The 25,507-nt window shown below is 37.8% G+C and overlaps 1 protein-coding gene across 4 annotated transcripts in view; it reads right to left on the bottom strand.

Moving 5' to 3' along the window:
• Window positions 1-25,507, bottom strand: part of ADAMTSL3 (ADAMTS like 3) — a 189,513-nt gene that overhangs the window by 82,500 nt on the left and 81,506 nt on the right. For all 4 annotated transcript variants that reach the window (XM_076347884.1, XM_076347885.1, XM_076347886.1 and 1 more), the window contains exons 4-6: window positions 21,460-21,587; window positions 18,992-19,037; window positions 11,112-11,348 (exon numbers count right to left, since the gene is read on the bottom strand). In XM_076347884.1, the coding sequence (XP_076203999.1) occupies window positions 11,112-11,348; window positions 18,992-19,037; window positions 21,460-21,587 (411 nt within the window). The remainder of the gene's footprint in view (window positions 1-11,111; window positions 11,349-18,991; window positions 19,038-21,459; window positions 21,588-25,507) is intronic.

Here is a 25,507-nt window from a genome sequence, read left to right as displayed (position 1 = left end):
ATTTATTGCTCTCCACTGCTTCTCCTGCTCTTATTCACATAAAGATACTACTACCACATGGAGGTAAATGGTTAGAACTACTGCAAGTGTAATCTCTCCCCAGATCTCACAAACACATGTCCATTTCATAGTGTAATCTCATTTTCTAAATATTAAGAATCTGTTTATTCACTCATCAATTAATTCTCAAAGGAAAAATTAAGCTGCACACTGTGATACTCTGTGTGAGAAACTGCTATTTTTATTAGTTTAAGCTGTTGTATATTTGTAGGCTACAGATCCTGCAAGCCTTTGGAGGGGGGAGAAGGGTATTGAGCAAGCAGAGTACTTGCAAGACCAGCCCATTAAAGCCCAACATGACAATAATAAACATACAGACTGAGCTATTACACACAGTCACTATGAAAACAAACTCTCATTGCATATAACAAAAATTATACAACTGCGCAAACACGAGGCACTATCGTGTCCAACATGGAACATAAGAAAAAAGATAATCAGCGCAGCAGCACACTTTAGAGGACTGTTTCATATAGTATTATTGCTTCTTTTTTAATAATAGACAAATGCTACAGAAGTAAAACAGGAGTGCTAGCTGCAAGGGACCTGGATGTGGGAAAAGCTTTACGGCTCCCCTGCCAGCAAAGGTGGTGTGTTCAGCTAGATGCATTCACCGCCTGTGGACTTCCTTCCGAGACTACGTTTATATCAACTGTTACGAATATGAGTATCAAGCAATGGTATCTCGGAACACAATTTAGAAAATAACTCAAATTAGTATCACAATTTAGGCCTGAAATGAGCACAGCATTTCAGATTTTGTTGAACATGAAGCACCGAAAAATTCTGCAGATTTTAATGTGACAAGCCTCAGATTTAGAGCTAATTCAACAAGTATTGCTACCCTGGGATCTTAATGAGTGAACACTAGGGTGGGGTGATCAACACTAGGGTGGGGTGTATTTCAAACCTGAGTGTCTAGAGTTAGCCTTTTTTATCTGTTTGTAAAACCTTGATAGGAAGCTGTATCTCCCAGACAAGCTGGACAGCCATGGATCTCACCAAAATAACAGGAAGCTGCAAGGTACGGCTTTGGAAATCAGGCCTCCAACACATACGGTATTTTGACACCAAACATTATGAATTTAAGGTATTCATATTTTAGCCAACAACTGTTAGAAAAACACAGTGTTTGATGAAACATTCTGAAGAGAGTACGTGTGTATTTGCAAGCAAAGCTGCAACAAGGACAGGAAAATGATCTATGGCAACAGCCTTCCTCAGCTCACACACCATCTCAGCAAGCCAAGGAGGTCTGATGATTTTCACGATTAAGGCGTTTGTTAGGGTTAATTTACCCACACTGCTCACTGTTTACAGAGCAAAGGGATCAGCTATAAATATTACAGGCAGATTGGGAAAACATCTGCAGGCTTTTAGGGCATAGTCAGAAATAATTATATTAGGCGATTTTAACATAGGCTGCACAAATGAAACAAGTGATAACACACACTGCGTAATGGAAGGGTTGGGACCCTGTCGATTTAAGAAATCTGCAGTCATAAATACCATCATTCAAAAAAATGATACAAGTATTGTAATGACTAGGTTGTCAGTGAGCTCCTCAGACAGCAGGGAGAATACTGACCAATATGTAACAAAATGAACAATAAGTAGAAATTTAATATAAAAAGGGTACTGAGGAAATGGGTACTTTGTGCATTTAACAAACTGTCCGTGATGGGGTATCTATGAATTTGGATATGGCGGGATTATTTTCAGAAAAGGGTGTCTGATCCATTACTATTTTTGGACAGAACCTGAATATGTTATTTGTCTGTGTTCTTCCAAAGAAAAAAATAGAAATATGGAAAAGAATAATACTGCTTTGTCACAAGCAGCTAGGACAGAAAGCATCTGATTAAGCAGTGAACAGAAATGCTCATCTGCTTCAACAAACTTCTAAACTAAATGTTAGTATGCCAGTGCTATTGTGAAAGACAATACTGAAGGGTGTTAAATATTTTGTAGCATGCTTAGAATAGTTCATGTAGGTTCAGAAAGGCAAAGGAAGAGCGAAAGGTCAGGGTATAAAATACAGTGATACAGATGAAAGAGAAAAATGAAATTGCTGTTGATATGTTAGAGGTGACTATGGAACGTTACAAATATTTTTGCAAATATGAATCCAAAAACCACTCAGAAGCTCCCACAGCTGTTTCGTTAGCTCTTATTCACTTAGTAGGGTTTCAGCTGAGGAATTAGACTTAAACAAAGAAATTAATACAGCATGTTAATTTCGATTTGTGAGGGTCAAAGTATAATCTGTTAAATTCAAGGATCTTCCTTTCTTAAGGAGATCTTTATAATTAACTATGATGAGAAAATGGACAGGACTGCAAGGTGACAGATTTTTAACTAAGATTTCAATATGGAAAAAAAAGCATTGTAGTGAAAAACCCGGCAAATCCCAAACCCCCTTCCAACTCTGCTCTTAATAAACATAAATAGAAACATGGACGAGAGTTGCCAATGCAGAGCCCGATGCAGGATCAGGTTTTGAAATTTCAACTTTTGCTTGTTAGACCATTGCTTTAGACCTCCTTACCTGTGTTCTTCCCTCAGCTGACCACTCGCCTCCAGCTGCAGGCGCTCTCTTTCAAAATGGGCACACCACCATTTTTTGTAGAACAGGTTCCACAGAGGGAAGTTGTCAATTATAAAAATGTTATATGTCAATTATTAAAAAATGTTTCTGGGATGCTAATGACTCAAGATGATACACTTCAAATAAAGAACCTGAAGATACACCTATCTGAAACATGAGTAAAACCAGAGATCTGTGCATAACAAGTACCATTTAAGTGTTAAGTGTCATTATTACTATCAAAAGCATGAAATTATATACAGCAATATACATAATTATATACAACATTTCTCTTTAGAAAGGGGCTCCCCCCCTTCTATGGTCCTCTGGAGCCAGAGATCGAGGTACAGCCAGAAAAAACAAACATACTGAGTTCTCCTAATAGAAGTGGCTACGAAAGAATAAATCACCGCTGTTTTTATTTGTGACAGATACATAAATTCTATGAAACATTAAGACTGAAGTTGCACTAGTGCTATTCTTTCTCTACCTACTGTGTCCTAGACTAAGCTCTTTAGCAGACAGACCATTTAAATATTCAGCAATGTATGTGTTAAATACTATATCGTTTTCTACTTTGACTAATGAATTTTTGATTGATATAGACTCTCATTTACCAGCGATTCCATTAAAATGATGTTAAGTTATGTTTTTCAGTGTTCTATGTTTACGCGAGGGACTGGCAGCTCAGTGTCAGGGAGTGATGCCCTTTGTTAATGTGATTTGGTTTAATAAAATAAAAATAGAAAATCAATTCAACAACATCTCAATATGACATAATTACCATCCTAGAGTTGCTGGGCAAACCCCACAAAGCTTGGGGAAATCCAGATGAAGGCTACTCTGAGGACATTCACATTTGTGTGCTTTCACTGGCCTGGCTATTTCAAAGGATGCACAACCATGTGTACTCATGAAATAGGCTGCTAGTGGGATTTTAACACAAACATACAGATGGCATTTAGTGAAATTCAGCCGAAGCAGAAAAACCCAGCAAATAATTTAAAGGGAAGTACCCAATGTGCTTAGAATGTAAAAGAAATACTACATTTCTGCTGAGCAAGGAACTGCACTGCAGAATACACAAATGGAGATGATAATTATACTTCTTCACAAGAATGCGATAGAGTTGTTATACAGGAGATCCTTTTCCTCAAGGGCTGAACAGTCTGTAATTATCCCAGCACATGTTGCCCAGCAGTTTTTGTTTTAAAATTGTCTAGCAACAGATCTGTTACAACAGTATCTCAGTAAGCGAATCCTGTATTGGTTGGATCACTGATCTGCTGAAGGGTGGCAAAGACTTTGTGGACTAGGTGCAACCGGGTTTTCACTGCCTACAAATTTGTCAAGATGTGAAAAATAAGAATGAAAGTAGACTATTACATCAAAGAGATCCAATGAAGTAATGTGACTGCCCTGCCACCAGGATAGTAGTACTTGGACTGTTATAACCAAACTATTTATTTCAGCCTTACAAGAGATCAGAACTAAGATAAAAATGGAACAAAAACATCTACATACTTTTAAAGGTTATCAGCATCGCACAAAATACAAGATAACCTCAGAATTATTTCTGGCAAAAATATCTTCTCCAAGTCTTGTGACTTGACTAAGAAAGGACACGTGTTTTATTTCAACATTTACTAGTAAAAGAAGAAAATACTGAAAAATCCTTACGTGCTCAAAAAGATAAATCTCTATTGCAGTTTGTTAGAATCACTCTCAATAGGGAAAATTAAAATCCTCAGGGTCTTGGTCAGAGAAAAAAGATTTCTATTTCTACAAACACAGACACACCACAAAATCCAAAACTCAGAGAAGTTAAGGCTGTATTTTACTGCACAGTTGCATGTGCTATCACAGTACACAGATCTTATTGCATCAATGTCAGCTATTTGCTGCATTTTCTCCTGCTCTACTTGTCTTAGCACAGAATCACAGTACAGGCAGATGTTAGGAATGTCTGCATCCACACAACAAATAATTAATTTTAAATATGGCTATGGGAATTTATGGTAATAAAAACATGAGTATAAAACCTGTCATGTGAAAATCCTGCTCTCAGTCAGTATTTTCCATGTATCTTTGCCCTGTTGTAAAACCCTGCTGTCATTCAAAGCCTATCTACTCATTTACTTTGCAATATCTGCTCACATCCTTTGCTTTGTGATAACTTCAACTTGCACTTTATTTCTACACAGATAAAATATGTCCCTGGAGAGAATATAAAGAAAAAACTCCCACTGCCTCTTTCCCATGCTCATCATCTACAAGAAATTGATTCTGACAAGCAGAGGGAGAGACACCAGAATATCCCTCCAATTAAGAAAGTCACTTCCTTTTTTTTTTTTTTTTTTAAATTACTTTTAAAAGTAGTGTGGAATATTAGCTTTCAAGCACCACTTTCAAACTCTGGTTTATCCTCATTGAAGATTTAACTTGTCCTGAGACATGATTTTTGTCCTCACATGGTCCTGTCTCATAACTTCAGTTATGTCTAAGCTCAGCCTAACAAAGGCCTGATTGTGGCACAGGTTCTCACATCTCTGCAGTCGAGCCAGTGCAGGTCACTAGCAGCCCAGACAAGCTGACACGGGTTTTGGCATATGTTAATAAACAGAATACAGCCCTGTCAGGGACCGTGAGCATGTACTCTGACTAACAGCAAATGTCCCAGCCCATCACTTCGCAGCAAGTGAAGCAACAATCCCTGTTGCCAAGCTGAATGGGTATCTGTAGCGGTGGGAGTAAGAAAATTTCCTCTGTGTAAGGATTTTCAGTTGTTCATAGATGAGAAAGCAGGGAGTAAAGGCAAAGTGTGTCAAAATGCAAACCTCGGAACAGAGGCGTAAAGTAAGTCAGAATGACGGGCACGAGGAGACACACCATGATGCTCAAATTCCCCAGCCGTGCATACAGAGGAAAAGAATGTAAAGCAATAAAAAAACCAGAAGATAAAAAAATACAGTGCATAAAATTCATTGCATACTAAAGGGCTCCCAAAAAGACTTTCCACATATTTCTGCAAACATTTTATATCTGAAGGCAAGAGGCTAAAGAGTGTTCCGGAATTCTGTAAATCCACTTCCATCAAATAAAACAAAGCGTTTCCAAAACATTTAACTCTTACTACAGGATCTGTCACATGCTAGAGCAGCTAAGAGATTATAGGACCACCCAGTAGGGGAGCAAGTACCCTTTCCCACAAGGTCTCCATTTTAAAAAATACACATACACACACTCAGAGGATAGGACACAAACTCCCATTGGATTTCTTGTTTGTGAGAATGCTTTCGAAAAAGAAATCAATATATGGAATCAGATTACTTTGCTGGCTGGGTCCAGCCAAATCTGCCTTGCTATAAGAAGGTGAAGTTAGCGCTGGGGGATTTGAAGGTTACTAAGGCTCTGGTTCAAGATGACACCCAAAGCGTGAGTTTTTCTACTATCACTGCTCACATGCTTTAGGACCTTGCCGGGCTGGGAAGTAAAATCACATTTGTACAAAGCTCACTAAAACAAAGCAAAACTTGGCAGAGAGAATCATTTTCTTTTCAGAAAAAAAGAAATATAGATAAGAAACTGGAGATCAGAAAAAATCCACTACTTATCTGACAAGAAAGGATAAACTTAGACAGTAAGAAGTCCCTATAGGGAGTATTTCTCCATAACAGTAGGAGGGAGAATAAGACAAGATCTGAAAAGGGACATCAGTTTCTAGCAGCAGTGGGCAGCTGCAAAATAAAAACAAGTGATACCGAAAGACCTTTTCAGTGTCTGAGAGCATCCTATTATTACCTGCAGTAAAAGCACACCTCTGAGTTGCCAACAACGTCATCGCAAGGGAACCACTACACTGAGGTGGACTGTGACATTAAAAGTGGTGCAAGTGCAGCCCTTGGAGGGTGGCTACGTGGTCTGCTGGCTTGGGCAGTGCCGAGAGCCTCCGTTGGGGGAGGAAACCACCACTGAGGCTATGGACAGTGATGCTGGCAGGTTACGTAGGATGTGGTAACCCATGCTCAGCACGGCCCCATCCTTCAGTGGGACTTCTGGAGAGCCACCAACACTTGCCAGCTGAATTGCAGCTGGAGCTCCCCGCTCTCCTCAGTTTTATGACATATGTCACATGTATGCATAGTCATATGAAGATTTTGATACATAGCTCTGGTTTTGGATCTCTTTTGTCGGATCTACATGAGTAACTCCCATAGGCTCTCTGGATAAGGTCCAGCCTGCCAACTCTGGTGCCTGCGGTAATACGTAGGCAGAGTACAGGTCTCTACACAGAGATTCTTCCATGCTCCAAAATGTACTTTACTCCGTGTGTTCACTAATTAATTGTACCCAGGAAAGAGTGCCAGGTTCAGTATAACGGCTGACTTAACACAGAGCTACCTCAAAATCAGTTCTTCCCATGAATATGTTACTTGAGGTTTGAAGACTAAAAAGGAAGAAAATGCAATGTGGACATTTTTTTCTTATTTTTAAATAGTAAAAAAAGATTGTAAATGCTCATTTTGAAAAAAAGGCGCTTTTTTAACTGCTATTCAAGAATTAACTACCCTGACTAACATGTCTGAGAAACACAGCTTTATGTCTGCAGTAACACCGGATGGAAAGGAAACATTCCTTTCTAAGTATCTGAACACCAAACCTCCTGTGCATCTTGGGCAGTCCTTTAACACATATACAGGCAAAAAGGTGTATCTACAGGAACTCAAAGGGAAAGTACACAAAACACCTTAAATTATTACTTTGAGAAAGCAACTCTCAGAATAAAAGGAGTCAAGATTCAGAAGAAACTAATAATCAGCTATGATTTTAAGCACAAGCAAAGCTCAGAAAAAAAAGTGCAATAGTCATCCAAAAGCTTACAGAAACTGTTTTCAACGAAAACTCCGACCGATATTTACATCAAGCGTAAGAGTGCTTTGGTGGCGAGTGAGAGAGGGACCTACTTGCCATATCACGACACGTGACAGAAAAGAACTAGTATGGCAGAAGTTGATGGAACTCCACTTGACATATGGGATGGATTCTGATGTCAGCTAAATTTATGCCATATGCTACAAAGCACAGTGTAGCGTCTGCCTTTTTTGGAACACAAACAACTTGCTGACACTAAATGGAAAGTTCATCACAGGATTTACATCATCTTTGACCTACTTGTGACAGCCTAGGACAGAACTACTCAGGCTGCTCCTTAGGACTCCAGATTTTTTGGGTGATGCGTGTATTTATTGTCCAAACACATTACTCCATATTAGGAAAATTATCACTGTAACCATTTCAGGTACTGACACAAGTAACACCCCATTCTTCATTCTGGTAGAAAAAAGCAGGTCTGAATGAATTAAAAACAAAAACCAAGGAGAGGAAGGGCCCCAAAGCAGGCGGAGTAACTGGGTAAATGTTGCCCACACATGTGTCTGACATGCAGATGTTTTTAAATGTCTCCACCCACATCCAGATGGGCACAGCAGGAATATATTATATGAAAAAAATGTGTTGGGAGTTGTGCAGAGACTAGAAAAAATATCAGAAGTTAAGTGTGAAAATCCTCCCGGCAGTGAAGTTTTGACCTGTTCCCATTTAACACAACGGCCCCAGATATTTGCTTTGGTAACAGAAGCACGGCAGTAGCAGACTAAAACATGATCAAATGGTTTGGCTGAGTTAAGCCTCAAGCAACCCCAAAATATCTTATTAACTTTCCCAATAAACTTTTCCCTGCTCCACTGCCTTTAGATTTTACTTCCCCTGAAGCCTCAAACCTCCTATCCAAAGAGCAGTTTTGTCGTCTCACGATTTTCTTTGACAGAACGTTACTTAGTTTGATTCTGCTTGTTAAGGGAAGTGCAAAGAATCAGAACTGAAGCTGGACAACAGGAACTCCCCGTCCTTGTAAATTCATATGCTGCCAAGGAGAGAGTCTGAGCAAGCATCCGAGAGGCAGAATTAGTGATGCAGCCCTACCTTTACCAAGAATAAGAAAACAGATGAAAGTGAAATCGTGTTGCGGGGGGAGGAGGGGAAGCTGCGATCTTATAAAACCTGCCAACTTTGGGACAATAAACGAGCAAAACCAGCACCAGTTGGAAAGGGTCTCAGGCAAGCCAGTCTCCTTATACTAACCTTTTGGTTCTCGCAGGCATAAAAGGGAAGATATCCACATCAGCAGTATGACATGTTTATTTAGATGAGTTAACTGTAAAAACACTTGCCAAGTTATTTGCAGGCTGTGCCAAGTATATGTCAGAACCCAACAGACTGATCTTACAGCAACCATTGTAGAGAATCACAATTTTGCTGTCTCTCTCTTCACAGCATTTGACTAAATAACCATATTTTTCCAGGAAAGATTAGATGTCAATTTGTTTTCTTTTCCTGCTTGAACAGGAGTAGCAACAAAGCTCGGTGTCGGCTTCCGAGGAAGTCCTCCGCCTCCCGCAGTCCCTTTCACAAGTAACCAACCTTTCCACTCTGCCCTCAAAACAGTCCACAAAGAGAAAAAGGTTATTCAAGTGACCAGAGACTCATTTTTACCTCAATAAAATTATCCAACACTAAATTATCAAATATAGACTTTAAAAAGGAGAAATTTTCCATTTGTGCAAAAATACCTCAGCAATAGCCAGTGACTTAAAGGAAATAAAGTGAAAGCACCTAACAGCTTAGGAGGTTAAGTTATAAATTAACTAAATTGCATAAGTCACAGCACAGGACACATCCTAAACATGGTGGTGGTTTTTTTATTTTTTTCCCCTGAAGATGTTCTCTCACACTGAAAAATACTTTTGTGGAATTAGAAGAAATAATGAAAAAAAGAAAAAATGGAAGAAGTGGAGAACGGCAATCGATTCTCATTAACAGTGTAAAAGAGGTCCAGTGCCTGCTTCTGGAATGATTAATTTCTTCCGCCACTACCTCGTTTATTTTGAAAACGGATTATTGACATTTCCAAGCATTTGATGTCAGATGTATACATGAATACTGCAAAATACTAACAAGAAACATTGAAGGCAGCCCTTTTAAATATATCTTTCAACTGTTCTTCACAGAATTGGATCCCCTCTAGACAAAGTGAATTTTATGCTATGTAAGAGATGGTAGATGTTCGAGGTCACCGTGGGAAACACGGAAAACCCCACAGCTCTCTGAGCAAGAGTCTCACAAGCCTCTGAAAGATCCAGAGCTCCGTTACATTCAGGATGACACTTCTGTGCTGCAACGGACACAAACAGCAAAGACTGCTGTAGACATACAACCTACAAAAGGCTTTGACATCCTCCAGGGTGAAAGCTTGTATTAGAAGAGGAGACATCACTAAGAATATTGCAAAAGAAATGTATTATTTGGCAAGCGCTTCCAGGGTTTGTAGAGGTAGATCCTATTTTAAATGTGCAGGGTAATGAATGCTGTTGGATACCGCTGTGAAGTACTATTGACAAATGCGGTCTCTTGAAGAGGAAACACTGTAAGGAATTCTTCTTCTATTTCAGAGGCAGCAGATGCATTGTGTGTTGGCACGACTGGTATTGGAGCTGCAGTATACATAGAAGTCACAGAAAACCCACAGCAAGGTCCAGATCATACACTAATGTTGCTGTAATCCGTGCACCAGTCTTCTGCCAAATGTGTCAAATTTTCCTCTATAATGGAGCTATTTTGCTCACTGGGCCACATCCTGCATTTTTGAGTCGCACACATTTTAGGCATTTAACAGAGCAACAACCACTTGCAGAGAAAGAAAACTAATTGCAATAACATATCCATTCTATAGAAAATTGTTCTGTTCATAAAACTTAAGATTGCAGTCTTTGCTAATGAGACATGGGCAAAGCTGGCAAGCTTCAAATATTGTAAGTCTCTGTTTTTACACCAACTGTGTAAAGTCGATAGCATAACTCAAATAATAACAATAAATATATCCAGAAATGTAGATTCCCAGTAAAAAGATACTAACAATCAATTCATTCAATCACAACATGTACTCATTCACCCATACAAGGCAGATAGACACACTCACACCTGCCATTCTGGGCTGGATCCCATAAAACGTCACATTTTCTCCTTAACAGAGTTGATGAGATGTAAGACTCAGAGAAGGAGTAAAATGAAATGGAAGTCTATGTAATTTCATCACACCCTGACAGATATACTAAAGGTTAGAAAGCTATAACTAGTATAACTAGGTTCATTAATTTTTACATGTATAAACAGAAGAGTGAGTGAATGTTATTGACTTTTTATTTATATATAAAAATACCAATGGCTAAGGCAGTCAGGAACTTCTGTGTGCAAGAGAAAGGTAAGTTATCTACAATCCATTTGGCAGTACTTGCAGATACGTCTAAAGTGAACCGATACACGAAGATGAAAAATAACCAAAAAGCGCTCGCTTAATGTGCAGTGTCTCACAACAAAGGTCACAATTAGATTTACACCATGAACATACCTGGCATATTCCACTGATGCACATATCCAAGGATTCAATATTGCAACGAGTACCGTCTAGCACTTTTGGGGCCAGCTCCACAATCAAGTTCTTTCCCAGAGCTTGACATTTCAGGGCACACGGTGCAGTAGGATCGTTATACACAGGGATCCACTCATAAAAATGTCCCTGGTATTTGACGTCATTGTAGGCTGAACACTGTTGTGCTCTAAAGTCACCAACATCTGAGGGGCAGTCCTAAAAACAAACCAAAGGAAATATTTTTTTAAGAAGGGAATACTTTGCATTTGCAATAAAGTTATCTGATGAATTACACAGAATCTGTTCAGGGAGGCGTGGTTCAAGAACTGATCTGCTCTGACAAATATGCCATATTGCAAAGTTTTACTGTGTGTATTAAGACAATTTATGTTGCTTAATCCATCGCTTGCAGTGCAAGTAACAGAATATCACGCGTGTTCCAGTAATAACAACATAACTGATATGAGAGGATAATTAAAAATGCTACTTTTTATGACACTATGTAGTGCATTTAAAGTCTGGTTCTGTAATAAGAACTACCTTCTAAAGGAATCTATATATTTTAAGTGACTATAATGAGATGTCTGATATTTAATATTTCTCTTTTCAATAGCGTTTTCCACTTAAGGATTTCTGAGCGCTCTGCACTCATGCATCAATTCATACGTCAGAGTAATGAAAGAGGTATTATTGCTACTTATACATAAAGAAATAAAAATTTGTCTAATTACTTGTTCAGTATTGCTCAGAAAGGGGATGAGAGCATTAGGAGGAGACACCAGAACTTTCAGTGCTTAGTCCTTTAATCTAATCACAAAACACCTTCATCACCTCATGGAAGCAGTAAGGCTTTGTTGAAATAAAATGGACTTCAAATTGGTAACTATTGATTATATAGTTCCAGTTCTAATGAGACAGTTCCGTACCTCCTCCCATACAGAGCCTCAGCATATGCAGCTGAAAGACCAAATATGAGAACTGTTTGAAATAAAATATTCTAAAATATTTTTTCTACATAAAGCATTGCACCCAAACAATGATGTTAATATTAAACTATGGTGACAGGAATGGAGATGAATACTGATTTATCTGAAAATAACTTCGGTAAAGTACTGACAAAGGAGTTAGTGTCAAACAATTTCTCACTAAAGACTTCATGTGAAAGTATGTCCAGTGTCAAACAGCCCATACGCCAGACTGAAAGGATATTCTTCCAAGAATTCCAACTGCACATATATGCCAGATGTGAGGCTGATTTTAACAAAGTTTTGTTTTCATTGGACATAAGACTGAAAGATTGTGATGTGTCAGCTGAACTCATGGAACTTATTACTAAGTATTAGTTAACAATACTAATCCTGAACACAGCTTCAACCTTATCAGTGAACTGAACCTTCCCTGAAAAAAAGCTAACGAAACAGTAAGTGCATTACACAGTACTGGAGATTAAAACATACAGGAGAAAGGTTCAAATTCCAGTACAATGCCCTCAACAATGTTGTCCTGACACCATTTTGCTCATACGAATCTGGACGAGTTAGCACTGCATTAGCTTAATACTTTGTCAATGCCTTAGATTTTTTTCACCATAGGAAACAGTAACCTAGAAATGTCTCTGGTTTCTTTGTAGTCTGCATAAAATACCTTCTAAAATCAGTATTCTATCTCTACTGATCAACGTGGGGTTTTTGCAACTGAGCACCGGGCAATTCACTGAGCATTGCCAGCAATGCTTTTCAACTCTGCCCAGCGCTACACCTTATAGCGAGAGTAACTCAGAACGATGCTAACACATTTTGTATTATTTTTAGTCTGGGATAATTCTAGTTTGAGCAATTTTTTTTTTTTTTAAACGATAAAATGGTGGAATAAGACAAGGAGAAATTACAGTTACTGTAATTCTTTGAGAGTTTTACCTCTGCAAAATCCCACAAGTGAGAGCTTCTAAAAACATCAAGCAAATACTGTTAGAAACCACCCTTATTTACTGCAGTGTCACTCCAGAGAAATTCACCAAGTTTGCACTGGTGTAAATGAGAGCAGAATTTGGCTCTGACTTATCTGTCACCTCTCATTTTCCACAATAGCAAGTCTAAAAAGCAGAGAGGACTTCAGAGTTCATATGGATACCATATGGTTCCCTTCCACCGTTGCAAATAGAGGAGTAGCTAAGGATAAAAATAATAAGTGGAAGTTAGATTCAGGTAAAGTTAGAAGCAATATTTCGGAGTAGTGTTATTCAGCCATGCACAGCTACATTTCATCACAAAGAATTAAAGAGCTATCTGTAAAATAGGCAGAGCGATGGCCTTAGGCTGAGTTTTGACAGGCTGTTGTTACAATTCATTATCATGCGGTGTTGATGCAATGCCAAGACACAAACACCACAATGTCAGGATGTCAATCCGTGGTTATTCTATGTTCCTCATTGATTCAACACAATGCAGCTCCTTCCTTCCACTCTCTTCCTGGCTGCTTGAGAGCAAGTGAATTCTCATCTCCCTATTTTGTTTTGGCATCTTCAAAGAACATAAAGCAATCCTGGCAGCTCGATTCATATGCTAGTTCCACCTGCTTTATGTTTGAGCCGTGTTCAAAAGCAGGAGCATAAAAAGAGCATCACAAAGGGACATCAAAGGGCTGAAATTATTATCATTTGCATTATATCAGCATTTGGATGGCAACCAAGTTCAGATCCCTGTTTTCCTGGGAACAATACATATTTGTATAAAGAAAGGAGTTTATAATCTAAGCAGAAAGACAACTAAGCACAGAAAGGAATGTAATCAAGACAACAAGAGGACTTGTAAACCAGGTTAATTCCATTAGAGTGGGTCAGAAAAGTGAGAGGGAGTTTAAAAAATAGAAGGGGGGGGCAAGATGTGGGAGAGGTAGGCAAGGGTGAAGCGTGTTCGGGAAGTGGGCAAGGCCACGCTGTCGGACAATGATACATGGGCCCCAATCCTCATACTGTTTGCATGTCTTTTTGGTTTTAACCTATTTCAGACATCACTTCATTCTGTCATTCCCTCTTCCCCTCTCAATATTCCACATTTTTTCTTGTTTGTTGAATATTTTTGCTACTAATTTCAGGATTTCTCAGATTTCCTAATTCAGCAATAACTTTTGTCTTACACTCAATCCACTGAACCTTAGCCAGGCCATTCGTAGGTTCATACACTACATAAGGAGCTGAAGACATATCTATGAGGTCTAATACATGAAAATGTTGGCAAAATAATCGCATCCAGATCTTGTAGTGGAATGAAGTGTATTTATGACATGACTTACGAACATATTATTAGACAGACGGATCTGAAAAAGATGCTTCAGACATGACTACCATGCAGGTTAAAAATACATATATATATATTCCCATTCTTTTTGTGACAGATGATTACAAAATACTGCATTCAAGGGCTGGCTTCTCATGAAACGTATCATTTTAGTTTTGGCAGTGAGCACTCTTAGCCTTTGAAAACAAAGCTAACCTGGGAAATCTGTATCTTTGTAGGCAATGTTCATGTACAAAATATGAAGGTTGCATCAGACCCTGTGACTCCTGCCAACAATTACTCCGCTGAAAAAAGCACAAAAGAGAAGGCAAGAAAATTCCCAGTAAAAATGATGACACCAAAGAAAGTCTAGGCCTTTGTCTAGTTTTATTCTTTGAATCTCATTTTGTTGAAACCTAGCCAAAACCGATGAAGTCATTGTTTTGTTTTCTTTTTGAAATTAGCTTCAGGTTCTATGTTTTTCCTACGCAATTTTCAGGCCGCTTCGTAGTAAAATCAAGACACCTGAGCTAGAAACCCTAGCCATGAGAGCCATATGGTGCATCAGCATTGTAAATATAAAATAAATAAATGCACAGATTAGAGAAACTATGCAACACAAGGTGAAATACTATAGAACTAAAGTAGGCACAGTTCAGCCAAGATTTTCTGAATGGGATAAATGAGCTGGTTAAGAAGTGGATGCTGAGACCATAATCTGATGAATATGTTGAACAAATGTGAGCATTATCTGCATATAATAAAAGTTTATAATGGAATTAAACATGGGCAAATCTGTTACAAAATAGTGTTTTTTCTTACTGTAGAAGAGTCACTCTGGCAAATATATAAGTGACTTTTTGGCACATAAGAATGTGAAATTTATGGGGAAATGGCCCAAATAACTTGTTCTATGAATAGGACCCTAAAGGATTATCTTAAACACTTCCATATAGTGCACATCATAGCATTAGAATGTAACAGTATATACAAAAATGGAAATATAAAAAAAGGGGGGTTAAGAAAGACTGAAAATCTCATTGAACAGCATATAATGAACCGTTTATATAGTTTATTTCTCTAAAATTTCTATGAGGAAAAGCTGAAAACATACACGCAGTTTTAGGAAATCGTGCACCTGGCATCTCAGTTATGATAGAAAGATAAGCAGGCTATACATATGCCTTAATCTCAGCAATTATTTTGTTGCTAAGACCTTGAATTAATTTTTTGATTGAAATATCACTAATATTATTCTGGAACCATGCTTGAGTTCAATGAACTTACTACTATTCTATTACAAATCCAGATGAAACCAATTTTCTGGTAAAATGATTCTTGTTCTTTTCATTAGAATGACACACATATTAAGTTGTGCTTCATTTGTACTCTCCAATATAGATGTTAGTGGTGTAATGTATCATGTAGCAAAATTACATTTGCAGACAACTTTACACAGTGTATATATACTGAATGTCTCATGTGGTTAACAATAATACCTACTAATATGGAAAGAAGCTAGTTTAAACTCTTAATTTTCAAACTGAAATTTACTCCTAAAGGGAGAAGCATTCATTAGAAATAATGCTTTGGGGAAAATTATATCATTTGAAACCAAACTGGCCTAGTAGTCCCAGGTTTACATTAGGTTTAAGCTCCCATTTCAAGGTTAAGTCAGGTCTAACACTGGGTTTGAATTCAGTGACGCCAAATTCAAAGATCAACTGTATTAACAGTCGAAATCTCATGAAATATATTTTTCTCAGGAGTTCTCCATTATCTGATCCATAATCTAGGAAAAACCATTCCTGAGAGATTCTGGCTGTATCTGAACTGAAATGGAAACCTGATCCCTTTCAGACATGCCCCAAAAGCAGAACTGTAAAGGCAGCTTCCTGTCTGGAAATTAACATTTGAATCATCATAAATTCAAACAGACTCACATACAAGACGCTTGCCACTTATCGCTTTAAAATAAGTCCTAAAGTTAAAAAACAGGCCCCAGTGACTTCAGAAAAACTCCCTGGGAGTTCAGAAAGGATATAGTAATCATCTTAATTTTCTCTATGCTGAAGCATAGAGCGCCTTCATTTCCATCAGATCTTTACTGCATAATGCTTAAAATGAATGGTGTCCACAATTGCTCTTACATATCCTAAAAGCATGTAGACCTCTGCTTACAGCAGAAAATATGCCCAAATTGATCTCACCTTTCTCCTTTTTCCGTACACCGGGTAGTTTTCTAGTCCTTTCGCTGGAGGAACAAGGTATGCTACGTTGACCTGTTTGTACTGTTGCATAGGAAGCTGTAGTGCGCGTGATCAAGCAATCGGAGGTATATTACTGTATACAATGCATACAACTAGATATCTAGATAAGGAATGTAGCAAATAGATTTTCCAGTGGCAGTTTGTTTATTGCTTACACACTGGCTGGCTGCAATTTAGCTTATCACACAGCTTTAAAAGATTATGGTATTTTTTGCCTGTGGCATTTTTATTTATGAGCCAAGGACATCGTGCACAAAACTGCTAGGCCTTTTCTTCTGAAAGGGCAAGTGACAGGATTTGTCTCCAGAATCTGATTTTTGCATGCACTGGGCCTGATTCATTAATCACTTCCACGAGCTTCTGCCAGCAGAAACTTCGGCTGTGAGCCGCCGTGGTGGAAAATCCATCCAACACTGAGTGGAGTGTTAGAGCAATTCAAGGTGCTAGTAAGCCTTGTTCCTGAGGAGGGCAGAAGCCAACTGGCACACAAGAAACTGTAGGTGTGGCAAACTGAAGAGAGGGAATGGCCAGTTCTCCCAGGAGATACACTGATTCAACATACTTACTGGGCAACTTCCAGTGTCGGGCCTCCTAAGGAGAACATGTCACACTCCACAGCTGCCTGCTGCTGGCAGAAATCACAGGGTTGGCAACGACATGAGTATCACCTGCTCTTGCCTGGGTATAATTCAACCCAAGGGAACCACAGGCCTCACCTTTTAAGGTGTATTTGTGTGAAAATTGCTGCCTTTCTCCCAGAGCCAGAAGCAGATCAATCAAATGCACTACAGTAACAAAAAAAAAGAAAAGAAAAAGAAAAAAAAAGGAAAAAAAAGGGAAAAAAAGGAAAAAAAAGGAAAAAAAAGGAAAAAAAAGGAAAAAAAAGGAAAAAAAAGAAAAAAAAGGAAAAAAAGGAAAAAAAGGAAAAAAAGGAAAAAAAGGAAAAAAGGAAAAAAGGAAAAAAAGGAAAAAAGGGAAAAAAGGGAAAAAAGGGAAAAAAGGGAAAAAAGGGAAAAAAGGGAAAAAAGGGAAAAAAGGGGAAAAAAGGGGAAAAAGGGAAAAAAGGGGAAAAAAGGGGAAAAAAGGGGAAAAAGGGAAAAAAGGGGAAAAAGGGAAAAAAGGGAAAAAAGGGGAAAAAAGGGGAAAAAGGGAAAAAGGAAAAAAGGAAAAAAGAAAAAAAAGGAAAAAAAAGGAAAAAAGGAAAAAAGGAAAAAAGAAAAAAAAGAAAAAAGGAAAAAAAGAAAAAAGAAAAAAAGGAAAAAAGGAAAAAAGGAAAAAAGAAAAAAGGAAAAAAAGGAAAAAAGGAAAAAGAAGGAAAAAAGAAAAAAGGAAAAAAGAAAAAAGAAAAAAGAAAAAAGAAAAAAGAAAAAAAGAAAAAAAAAGAAAAAAAAGAAAAAAGCTGCTTTTGCTTTAATTACTTATCTACCTTCTCTCTTTTCTGGAATAGGATTATATGAACGTCACGTTGTACCGTAAAGTAACCTGTGCAAGGGGGGTGACTGCTGACCATAAACCATCCTGAGTTACTGTGTTTGTACACATGGTCTGTCGATCAGTGGTATCGCAAAGTCCTGCATGAGCTGCACACCTTGAACAGACTACAACATCTGGGGTGAAAGGCAGCAGCTGTTTAAACAGCACAAAGCATCACTACAAATCAGTTGAGCACAAGTCATGTAGTATGCTGCACGTGACTGGTTTTCATAAAATGTGTCTGTAAAAATAAAATGCGATTGCATGACAGTAACAGCAACTGTATAGTCAAAACTCCAGCTTTACATTCAGTCACAGAAATTGCCAGTGTACCTAAATATACATGCTTTTGCATACAGACATATAAAGATCTGGGCTTAGGCAAACAGAGGGAATATAAGGAGTAATTATCCAATTTAAGATCTGAAAGGGACACAGGCGGTTAACCTCTTTGCTCATGCGAAGAATGCCACCGTACCATTAATGATCACAAATGATCAGGAGCTCAGTTTAATGCTTCATCTGAAAGACAGCACCCCCAGGAAAAGCACTTGCTAGCTTAAGATGAGAACTGACTTTTTAATCCTCCAAAATGTGTAACTTTCCTAATAAATGATATAAAACATTCTGAATCACAATTGGCACTTAATTTCAAAAGAAAATGTCCATTTGGGAAGCCTAAATTTGAGACCTCGTGGTGTCATGCGGACTGAAATCTTTAAAAATGGTAATAATGATGGAAAGAAAATTATGCACCAGAAGGTTTTAAACAAGAAGCAGCATTTCTTAAACTTTAACACATTGTTTGAATAAGTAAAATAGGATTAAAGGCCAGACTCACATTACTACTGCAGGTTTTGTATCGAATATTCCGACCTTCGCAGTTCCTGAAAAACAGAGTAAAAACGGTTACACTGCATAACAGCAAAACACAACCCTGCCTGTTTTACAGCTAGTTATTCTCTTGAAAATTAGACTTTTATTGCTACTGCCTTACCATAATTTGGACTCAAAATACAAGGTTTAAATACAAAGGGGATCTGGGGACTCAACAGATTACACTGCTGTCTCTCTTCAGCAAAGAACGTGTGGCTTTCCCTGCAAGCCCAATTTACTGCAAACCTTATGAAAAACACATTTATTTTGTGAAAAAGATTTCACAAGGCATCCCTAAGCCTGATCTATGCTGACTTCAGCAAAGCTATTTCTAATCCAAGGGATGTAACCCAGAGGAAAAGAGGATCAGAATATCTAAGCAATCTTTTAATCAAGCATAGGGCTAATGAGCATTAATTTTCCTTTCTCCTGTTTTGTTTAGGAAAGAAAAAACAGCGTCAAACCTTTCCTTTCTCCCAAGAAACAATGCAATACTTTTGAAGAACAGCACGTAATTTTACTGATCCAAAGCCACATAAGCAGAATTCATAATTTTAAATGAAATATAATTCTCGTGGACTGGATGCATTTCTAAGGTGCCCAATGCATGTGAATCCTGAAATCCAGGCAATTCAGATCCTCAGCAAAGTCTGTTGTTAGTAGCTGAAATAACAGGCATATAATAAAGCCACGATTATTTATTGTGGTCTCATAAATATGGGGATGTGTGGCTTTCACACTTGTTTTAGGGACAGAGTTTGCCAAACTTCTCAATAACCGACTGGCGCTTTTGCACAGGGTAAGATATTCTTCTTCTTCTTCAGAATGGCAAAATCAAGCCCTTGAAAGAACTGAAAACATATTTCAAATGACTGGACAGGAAATTATAATTAGTGATGTCTCTAAAATCAGGAATAGCATTTTGGAATAACCCCTTCATACCAAAAAGACCTGCTTTACATTAAAGAATGCATGAATTTATAGCTGGTAATTTACAGCTTGGACTAAGTTTTCCACTTTTTGCATGAAAATTGATTGCAAATATTAAAAAATTCTTTAACATATGTGAGGGATTGAAAAATATCATTTGAAAAGGAAAAAGCAATGGATGCCTGGAGCAAGAGTTCAACCAGCTCAGCTGAAGGTACAACTCCCCAAGTTTAAGGTATTACATGTCTCAGATGTCCAACCTTTTGCAAGAATGACTGCATCACAACGTGCAAGTTAAAAATGTTTATGATACATACAAATGTGAAAACTTTGTTTCACAATTGTGCATTTCCTGGACATTACAACAACAATAAAATGCAGGGGAAAAAAACTTTTAAACTACACATTTGTCAAGGTATGGAAAACACATGTTTTTTCACAGGGGAACACATTAAAAATATTAATAAAACCACAGTGGAATTTCTATTGCTACAATTTATTGAGCTCATTTCACAGTCCCTAACACACTGGTAGAATATCACGGCTTCTTGCTGGAAATATTGCTTTTCTCAAAGACCTGTGTGCATTTTGCACTAAAAGAAACAGGCAGTGTTTTAATCAATCTTCTTTAGCTATGTATTTCATACAGTTTGCAGTTAACTAGCGTATCACACTACAAGCCTTCTTTAAGAACAATTGGCTTCCTGGGCGATATTGCATTTAACTTAAAAAATCTCAAAAAAAATAGAAATTTAAACATAATCAGCAGTTTTTAAAAAGTTTAAGAATAACTCAAGTAAAGCAAGCAATTATGGACACCAGCACAGATGCTTCTAAGCTGGTTGAGATCTCTTCTTGCCTGACTACAAGCCTATTGCATTACTCATACTTTTAGGATTGTAGCAACGAGTCCTACATTAGTCCAGCTTTACTACTGAGGTAAATCGTTTTCACCGCATACGCTGTCCTCCTCAAGCTACACTGAGGCTTATCCACGAAAACATATGGCCACCAGGACCACTGCATAGAAAGAACCGGCAGAGGAGAAGTTTCCTGACAGAAAGCAGCATTTGATACTGTTATGTTACATGTGGAGTAAGTCACTTGTTTTTTATTACAGGGAAGACATGGAGGAGCCTGCACTTGAACATTATTTCAAGTAATGTTCAAGTGCAGGCTAATTTGTATGCAGGTAACTCACCGTTCGCTTTATATTACGGTGACAGGGACTTCTCTCAGTATTTCACTGTACTAAATAAATCATTCTTGTTATTCCACAAACATCTTTAATAACATGCTAAAGTTCTATCAGAGTTGAAGGCTCAGATATTTATCTAATATATTACGAAAATATATTAAAAGCAAGATTTCGTAACACTTGATCTGTACACAGGACTAGGTTCCAGAAACAGAAGCAACGATGCTCCTCTATGGACACCTTCAGAGGACAGGGAAATATGGCAGAGCTGCAGAAGAATAAATACACATAAGCGTGTGGCTTACCTGCCATTTAAACATCTCCTCAGCGAGTAAGAGGCTCCCCCCCCACAGGTTCGTGAGCAATCACTCCAGGCCCCCCAGGCATCCCAGGAGCCTTCCTTATCTTCATCAGAGCGTGTAATTCTGGAGGTCTGGAAAAAATGGAGGATGGAGAGGGGGAAAAAAAAACCCATTAATTGATTTGGTACATGGTTTACTGCTTGGCATTAATAGTACTGAGTATATTACTTTGCTGCTTATTTACAGTATCTCAAATTTATTTACTATTTTAATATATCATAATTACATGGGAAAGGAAGCAGAGTCTTTGAAGATACAGTGTATTTGATGCCTTGCCTTCTGCCGATGGACTGCTACGTCCCAATATGCTGTCATTCCTGACATACGTATGTCCAACACACTGTGTAGGAACAACACAACTGATCTCAAGCAGCCAGACCAGGCATCCTGTTCTGAGCAGGCTGCTGGGCTTTCCAAAATCCTGACCTTTCAAAGAAGTTTCATATCCAGGACTAATGAGAGGACGAAAGTCTTTTTTTATGTCCTCAAGTGTGCCCGCGCTCAGCAGCAGTGCAAAAATTAAGCACCTCAAATCTTTCATAAAGTGCATGCCCAGAATTGCAATCAGGGAAGAAAATCAAGAATACAACTTCATTACAAAAAGTGCTATTAATTTGAAAGAGATCGGGGGAAAAAGGCTTAAAGAGTGATTTTTAGGCTACAGCAATTAAACACTGATTCAAGCTTAAACTCACTTACACAGGCTTCAAAAACATTACTACCAGACACCGTAAATATAAAAATTAAAGATTTGTGACGAAACCAAAATTCTGCTTGACCCCTTAAAAATGTCATTTTCTTCACTTGCATTGTATCCTGCTTAAGAAAATTGGCATTTCCCAGAGAAAATTCTCAAAACATTTTAGAACATGGTAGCTTAGCACAATAGTTCAATATTAAAAATATGAATCAAATTATTCAATAATGTCCTGCTTTAAGAGAGTACTTTTTGGTTTATGATTTTCTTCATGAAGAAAGCACAGGAAAAATCACATCCAGGATTTCCCCAAGCATTTCTTTGACTTCACTACAATTGTTCAGCAGCTGTTCCATTTACATCCTACTTTCATTCCTCTGTCCCTGCAACCTTTAAAATTTCTCTCTTGAAAAAACATGCACAGATTTTTATAACAAAATGTCAAACATAATGATTCCCCGAGAGCTGTCAGACATATGATGGGCCTGTTATCATAAAGAAATTAGGATTTTTAGAACCCTGAATTACACCCAGACTGAGATGAAAACACCAATTTCTCTAATCACCGTGGTGATAGAGTTTGCACATAAACTACTGCAAACGTAATAACGTAACGGCTATTAACATCATTATGAACGAAAGTCATATTGTGGATGAAAATGGGGCAATGAGTCATTTATCTTAGGTGACAGAATATTGACTGATATTTACTCTGCCCCAATACAATCGCAAATGAGAGAACATGAAGAATTCATCCAAGCTTTACTGAAACAACTATTTATACAGCCAATTTTTTATTCCCATTGACTTCAGTGGGCATCCAAGCAGACCTCAGATAGATAAACAAAGGCACTACATTCACATGACTATTTTATTTTCGACACCATAGGAAGGCACAACTTAATCAGACAGTGTTTCAGAATCTTTACTCCCAAAAAACAAGCGCACAGAAACACCAACCAAAGGGCTGTCAGCAAACATAAGGCAAAGAGATAAAAACATTACTAAATAAACTGCATCCAAGTAAACATTTAAGTCTTCATAAGTGGGGAAAAAAAAAAAGTTTAAAATGCTGAAAATGTTTTCATCGTTGACTAGATCCAGAGAAGCGGAAGAGATTAGTATACATCCTAATACTAAACCAGATGAACATACTTTACTAATACATATTTCCTCTAAGAAATAACTTAAGTAAGCTCATGAGAACAAGACTCAGTCCTATTTTCTTCCAAAATGCCTCACAAAAGTGATTTAAAAGTGAGGGATGTGTGATTCAAATCTTATGGTACAAGGGGAAAAAAAAAATACATAACTCTCCTTAAATTCAGCAGTACAGATAAAGTCAGCTCATCTTCAGCCACGAAGGAAGTTGACTCGGATAAAAGCCTACCAAGCTTGTAGTGAAAATGACAAACAAAAAAACCCAAAGCTGTTTTCAAAATAGCACTGTACAAGGAATATGACTCAATACCATGCTGTGTAGGCAAAGGGATTTTCTCCTAAATATTATAGCAAAAAAAAACCCACCAAAAACACCACGTGCCACAGGACTTGAGAAAACTGGCCTGTTTCTGTGAATGAGCTGTTACACTTAGGATGCATTCACACCGCAGTTTTAAGTATAACTATTGACCAAGCACCATTTTAGAAACCCAAATGGCAAATAGTTAAACTTTGCTACACTTAAGCAGAACTAGGGACTACTCAAACACATTTTAAAGGCATTAATAAGAGTAGGCAGATTTAGTACAATAGCACTACTCCCCACAGTTAAGCAGCTAACAAATGTCGGCAATTTCCAAACTTTTCCATCCCTTCCTCAAAAAACTTCGGCTTGTCAAAAGAATTTTGTTAATTAGAGGATAAGCTATCTCCATTTGAAGAGTAAACTGCAGAAGTTGGTCTAAACACGTCAGCGGCTCCTTAACTTTCTTGCTCCCCTAAGTTTACAAATTTTACAAACACTTACTGTAAAGCTTTAAAAGTGTACTTCAGCCAATCTACTGTTCCAGAAACGATAGAGCCCAGCTCTGCCAAGATCCCCGAGGAATTTTTGCGCTGGCGTTGGGTTTACTTTACATCAGAAGCCAACTCTGAAATGTCTGACACTGAAAATGGAACCAACTGCCTTCAATCTTGAGCAAAAAGAGCTCAGCACTTCCCAACAAATCACTCAGCACATGAAAATAAGTCAAGATGAACAAAAGAGTCACTTCTTTCAAATTTGTGAGTGCAAAATTAAAGTTTGTCCTCTGTAATCCCAAGGCAAATAATTTGTTTTTTAATATGTTGAGAAATGATTAAACTTACGATATTAAAAAAGCAATACATGCCGCTCTCTCTTTTAGAATAGCTAGTTTCTTTTGACAAAGCAGTGACAATGCCTAAAATAATCCTAACTTCATCATTGTATTAAAACCAGCCACATGATATTAACAGACAGAATGTCATCTAAAGCCCTAAACAATGTCCAGTTGTTCACTTACCAAACTGCTTTGATAAAAGCCATTGTTCTGAACTGTATCTAATTAAAAAGCTGTAAATACTAGGATGATCAAAGCAGAAGTTTATGCCAACAAAGCCTTCTTCAGAATCATTGACTAATTCAGTGCCCACAGTGTTGATTTAAACTCCAGCTAGTTCAAACTATTTGTCCCATGGGAAAGAGTTAAAAGCAGCTTGCGACAGCTTAGTAATTTACTAGCAAAATAATACTGATTTACTAGCTGTCTGGTTTCATAAACTCTACATATTACATTTGTCTACACCACGGTACCAAATTGAAGTAAAATAAAGAAAAGGTCATCAACATCATGATTTAAACCAACAAAACCTTGCAAGCTCATTTAGGAATTAAATCAAAAGCCAATTGCAATTGGGCACAAAAGGGTATTTTTGTACCTCAGGATTGCATTCATGGTTTGTTTCTTAACTTCAATTTTTCATGTTTTTATTGTCTTCAGTCATAATTCTAACCTGGTTCAGCAGTGAAGCTTTGCTGAACCATATTAGAACGGAAGTGTTTTTCCTTTAGTGGTTTAATTTTGCAACAGATGAAGTGCAACACGTACATTAAGCATATTCATTGTGAAACTATGTATGTACCTACACATACATAAATGTGTGCATGTACATGCACATGTGCACCCATGTTGTAACATGATCAAGGGAAGCCACAAGTGCTGTAGTGAATCCAGATAAAATAAAACAGTTATAAACACAACCTAGATGATTGCTGCTCTTTACGTAGAATTAGATGGCAAAAGGCATCACACTTCCACTGGATCCAGCTAT

This window comes from Aptenodytes patagonicus, chromosome 10 (assembly GCF_965638725.1).
Source record: "Aptenodytes patagonicus chromosome 10, bAptPat1.pri.cur, whole genome shotgun sequence".
Lineage (NCBI taxonomy): Eukaryota > Metazoa > Chordata > Aves > Sphenisciformes > Spheniscidae > Aptenodytes > Aptenodytes patagonicus.
The sequence above is the reverse complement of the archived record's forward strand: the minus strand, read 5'-3'. Positions and strand labels throughout refer to the sequence as shown.